A 731-nucleotide genomic window follows, 5' to 3' on the forward strand; every position below is an offset into this window, starting at 1 on the left:
AATAAAAAGCAAACCCACCTGCACGTGTATTCCTTTGCATGTTGATCAGTTAGGACATAACGTCTTCCGCTGGATGCCACCACTGCCCTGATCCTTCGAATATCCACACCATACTGGACCCTCAGCCCGAGCTCCATCTCATACATGGAAAGGTAGCGTGGGAAGGCATCAGCCGGCGGGTAAAAGTCCCTGCTGACTTGCCGGAACAGGAGCTCTGGTTTATCGCTCAACAACGAGTTCCAATCATGGCGGAGATTAAACTCTCGGTTCTGCCGTCCAGTGTGGATCTTATTGATGCTGATGAGCTTTCTGTGCCGGGGATATCTTGACATGAAAATTAGAAAGGCTCAATGTGATATGCATTTTAACACACAACAGGAGACAAAGATTTCTCCACCAACTTGTGAAAAAAACTCCCAGGTCCAGAGTTTCTCTCCAAGATGATGTGGTCTCTTTTGGCTTTGGAGAGGAAGTAGCCCATCTGCAGTCCGGCAGGCCCAGCGCCAAGGATGCAATAGTCATGATGGTGAGTGCCATTAACCCGGTGATCATCTTCAATGCATTTGGCCACACCGGTGACAAGGGAGAAGATCAAACATAGAAGGCAGGAATCCATTACCTGTTGAACAAGAGGTTTAAAAGTGTGAATGACATCGTTGAGTAAGGATGTCATAATAGCCAAACGTCTCAATACAATAGTATCACCATATGACCCTCGGGAAAAAAAAAAA

General features: G+C 46.5%; 1 protein-coding gene across 1 annotated transcript; it reads right to left on the reverse strand.

The window, feature by feature from the left end:
- Positions 1-18: 18 nt before the first annotated feature.
- LOC109508980 (FAD-dependent oxidoreductase domain-containing protein 2-like) lies at positions 19-640 on the reverse strand (the record flags this gene model as incomplete). Its single annotated transcript, XM_019858924.1, has 2 exons — positions 402-640; positions 19-324 (listed from the first exon to the last, which is right to left on the reverse strand). Coding segments are annotated over exons 1-2 (521 nt in total), but the record flags the coding sequence as incomplete, so codon positions are not given.
- Positions 641-731: the final 91 nt, after the last annotated feature.

The sequence above is a fragment of the Hippocampus comes genome, unplaced genomic scaffold, assembly GCF_001891065.2.
Source record: "Hippocampus comes isolate QL1 unplaced genomic scaffold, H_comes_QL1_v1.1 C16712382, whole genome shotgun sequence".
Taxonomy (NCBI): domain Eukaryota; kingdom Metazoa; phylum Chordata; class Actinopteri; order Syngnathiformes; family Syngnathidae; genus Hippocampus; species Hippocampus comes.